Source organism: Phalangium opilio, unplaced genomic scaffold (assembly GCF_054372755.1).
Source record: "Phalangium opilio isolate 3A_F unplaced genomic scaffold, DU_Popi_V2 ptg000086l_1, whole genome shotgun sequence".
In the NCBI taxonomy this organism is placed as follows: domain Eukaryota; kingdom Metazoa; phylum Arthropoda; class Arachnida; order Opiliones; family Phalangiidae; genus Phalangium; species Phalangium opilio.
In genome coordinates, this window is record NW_028324191.1 from 2179762 (window position 1) to 2184057 (window position 4296).

The following is a 4296-nucleotide window of genomic DNA, read 5'->3' on the forward strand; positions in this document are numbered from 1 at the left end:
AGTGCAAAAGCGTTTGCTAAATCTTCATTTCCCCACCGAACCTTTCTCTTCCCCATAATTAATCTGACTTGGCAAGGACTAAAAACCTTACTTAGTAAAGACCGGCAATGGCTTTGTTCTTTTTCAAGCATGAAATTCCTTTTCTTAATCAATTTGTTGTCTTTTTTTAAACTACGGTTAGAATATGTTAATGCAAATAATTTATAACCCATATCTCCTATTTTTTTTGCTTTTTAAGCAATTTAAAACGAAGATTGCTTTCCCTTCTTTCAGATATTTTTTTCTTTGCTCTTAATTTTTGTATTATTTCCAATGCATTACAATTGCAATTATTCCTTGAATGGGGCGGGACTTTGAAACATTGCCATGCCGAATAGAAAGGCTTTGGAATTTCAACTTCATTTGTTGATGATCTGCAAGCGTGTGATGATAATCCCTCTAAGTTATTAATGCTTTCTGATAAACCCTGAGATTTATTTGTAGTTTCTGATAGACCCAAAGAGTTATTTGTAGCTTCTGATAAACACAAACAGTTATTTGTAGCTTCTGATAAACACAAACAGTTATTTGTAGCTTCTGATAAACACAAACAGTTATTTGTAGCTTCTGATAAACACAAACAGTTATTTGTAGCTTCTGATAAACACAAGTTGTTATTTGTAGCTTCTGATAAACACAAGTTATTGTTTGTAGTTTCTGATACACATGGAGTTTTATCGGTGGTGTCTAAAGAATGCAGAGAGTTATCGGTGCTTTCTAAAGAGTGCAGAGAGTTATCGGTGGTTTCTAAAGAATGCGGAGAGTTTTCGGTGGTTTCTAAAGAATGCGGAGAGTTTTCGGTGGTTTCTAAAGAATGCGGAGAGTTTTCGGTGGTTTCTAAAGAATGCGGAGAGTTTTCGGTGGTTTCTAAAGAATGCGGAGAGTTTTCGGTGGTTTCTAAAGAATGCGGAGAGTTTTCGGTGGTTTCTAAAGAATGCATGGAGACTGAATTTGAGTTAAGCAATGTTAAAGCTAAGTCTCTGTGAGTTGATCCTATTGAAGTATCGTCATTTGTTAAGTTGTAATCTGGCTTTGGTAATGATAGTGTACATTCATCACTTGACGATGAATCTTTAAAATGCTTTTTTCTAATTGGAGTACTCTGATAACCATCAAATGTTTTGAAATTTAAAGCATCTCCATTGGAGGTACCTGGTGAGATATCACTTGAACCACAAATAATATTATAGGAACTTTTGTTGCTATCACAGGTGGATTCCGAAAGCAATCCTTCTATAACGGAGAAACTTTCCAGAGTTTCGGCTTTCTCTGTAGTAGGTTTCCATGATTTTTGATTAAGAATAGAATCCTTAGGACGAATCACAAAATTCGTGTGAGGTTTGTCTGATGACATTTGAAAAGGCAGATCATTCACAGATCTAAGAGGAGTCTTGATGACATCATCTATAGTATGTTTTGATGACAATTCAGTCGTAGTTGAATCATTAGGCTGAGAGGAAGTGGTCTCATCCTATAAAGTTTCATATCCCACTTAAAATTATTTCTATTTAATGAGGTTATAAATTAACATTTACAAACCTGCACATCGATAGACTTCCGCAACCTATCTCTTGATTTTCTTTCAGTAGTTTGGCACACAACATTTATAGGCAAGTTGATTGAGGGGACTGCGTTTGGAACTAATAACCTCTTCGGTTTTGTTTTCATCAATTCAGCCCTTAAATCTCTCTCAAAATCTTTTGGAGTAAAATGTTCTGAGCATATCCGAGCGTATTTAGGATTTATGTTATCTTGGCCCTCTTGGGAACGTCCACATTTGCTGATCCACTTTAGCCTTAAATTAATTTCAGACGGGAATCTATGATACGATATACCTTTTGTCCTTATTAAAGAATTGTCACAGTCAAGCACGGAGCACCGCAGGCCAGGCATTTTATTTCTTAAATGGAAAGACGAAAGTTGTAGCTAAGCCTTGGCCGCTATAATTTATGAAATTTAGTTTAATAGTAATACCACTCATGTATTGCTTGAAATTAGCATAAAAACTTTCAAAGCTCGAAATTTTTAATTTACATTTTTAATCAACCGCAGCATTACGCGGCAAGTCCCCGGCCAAACTTCGCACTCGTTACTGGGTTCCCGGCTTCCCGAATCCCGCGTTTAACCTTCCTCCTATAGGAGGAACGGGCCCATTATTCGAGAGGATGCTCAAACGCGAAGTCTTGTTTCCTTTGGTTCCCCGGGATCCAACCACGTCATAAGAAGGGAAAAAACCAAAGTATTGCCCCCCGTTTTTCGAGCCAGATTTTTCGTTTTAAAAAACGGCTTTATAAGCCAACCTTATAATACGAAGTTTCTATAAGAACCTTGAACAAGCTCGAGTTATGTTGCTTAAACCTAGCATCTCTCTCACGTCGGCAGCCGGCGCGTTCCTCTCGCGTCTTGCTTAGTTGGGGCAGGGAGGAGGGAACTTTGTTCGAGGCGGCGTCGCGGCGAGTCTCACGTTTCCATGGTAGCGCGCCTATACAATGCCGAGAACTGAAATCTCTTGGCGGGAAATTCGCGAATGGTAGATGGGCAGTTTAAAACGGGTAGCGCTACAATTATTAAATACGTCGCGTTTTTAGCATTAGAAGGTTTACAAAATAATTTTAGGAATTGTACTCGTCGGAAAGTCTGAAATATAATAAAAACTAAACACATTTTTAAAGTAAGAGATATTTGATTTGTAAACCAAAAGAAATTAATACCGTAGTCTCTGGAGAGTGTATCAGGGAAACCTCTGTAACTAAGCAAGTTTATGATATTACCATCTCTGTAAGTGTTCGAATTAAATAAATATATATTAAAATATATATTTGAGGTTAACCATACCTGTACATTTAATTTGGGAATTTAGGTTTTGGGATTAGATAAGCTAAAGTCTAAAAACTTATTTTTTCTCTTTAAGCGCGTTACAATTTTGGACAAACAAAAACGATAATTTGATGTTTAATTCTACAGGACCGGTAGGCCCTTGTAGATATGACTTGATACTCTTTTGTAACGTTAAAGCAAAATTCACATGCTTTTACCAATTTTCCTATGGAGATTAACATGGGGTTTTTCATGATATTTAGCAGCCTCTAACTGAAAAACTAGAGCGAAGTTACTTTTCGGAATACTCTTAATTTAACAATTAAGTATTCAGGGTGTGCCTTTTGCAAGTGTCATGAAAAACAATTAAGTTAGTATGTTAATTTTAGTTAATTACGGAAGTACGGCTCTTGAGTTAAACGTCAGGTTAACCTGTTAGCGCGCTGATACCCATTTCTTCAATTTTCAACCAGATTGAGAACAAGGGAGGGCCTAGCTTTGTGCCTGATAACAAGTTATGTTGACGTTTTCAATTTGCTTCATTCTGTGGAAGTTGAACCTATAGCGCGAGCAGCCTGCGTCCGCGAGTCGCGTGATCCAGGTACTTGTGGGTACTTGTGGGTACTTGTAGGTACTTGTGGGTACTTGTAGGTACTTTTGGGTACTAGTAGGTACTTGTAGGTACTTGTGGGTGCTTGTAGGTACTTGTGGGTGCTTGTAGGTGCTTGTGGGTGTTTATAGGTACTTGTGGGTGCTTGTGGGTGTTTATAGGTACTTGTGGGTGCTTGTAGGTGCTTGTCGGTGTTTGTAGGTGCTTGTCGGTGCTTGTAGGTACTTTTGGGTGCTTGTAGGTACTTGTGGGTACTAGTAGGTACTTGTGGGTACTTGTAGGTACTTGTGGGTACTAGTAGGTACTTGTGGGTACTTGTGGGTACTTGTAGGTACTTGTGGGTACTTGTAGGTACTTGTAGGTACTTGTAGGTACTTGTGGGTACTTGTAGGTACTTGTGGGTACTTGTAGGTACTTGTGGGTACTTGTAGGTACTTGTGGGTACTTGTAGGTACTTGTAGGTACTTGTGGGTACTTGTAGGTACTTGTGGGTACTTGTAGGTACTTGTGGGTACTTGTAGGTACTTGTGGGTACTTGTGAGTGCTTGTAGGTACTTGTGAGTGCTTGTGGGTACTTGTGGGTGCTTGTAGGTACTTGTGGGTGCTTGTAGGTACTTGTGGGTGCTTGTAGGTACTTGTGGGTACTTGTAGGTACTTGTGGGTACTTGTAGGTACTTGTAGGTACTTGTAGGTACTTGTGGGTACTAGTAGGTACTTGTGAGTGCTTGTAGGTACTTGTGAGTGCTTGTAGGTACTTGTGAGTGCTTGTAGGTACTTGTGAGTGCTTGTAGGTACTTGTGGGTGCTTGTAGGTACTTGTGGGTGCTTGTC

At 38.9% G+C, this 4296-nt stretch overlaps 1 protein-coding gene across 1 annotated transcript; it reads right to left on the reverse strand.

Moving 5' to 3' along the window:
- Positions 1-217: 217 nt before the first annotated feature.
- LOC149650582 (uncharacterized) lies at positions 218-2114 on the reverse strand. Its single transcript, XM_089849172.1, has 3 exons — positions 2074-2114; positions 1579-1939; positions 218-1510 (listed from the first exon to the last, which is right to left on the reverse strand). The coding sequence occupies exons 2-3, from the start codon at positions 1930-1932 to the stop codon at positions 218-220; spliced, it is 1647 nt and encodes a 548-aa protein (XP_089705298.1). The 5' UTR covers positions 1933-1939; positions 2074-2114.
- Between the last annotated feature and the right edge of the window lie 2182 nt (positions 2115-4296).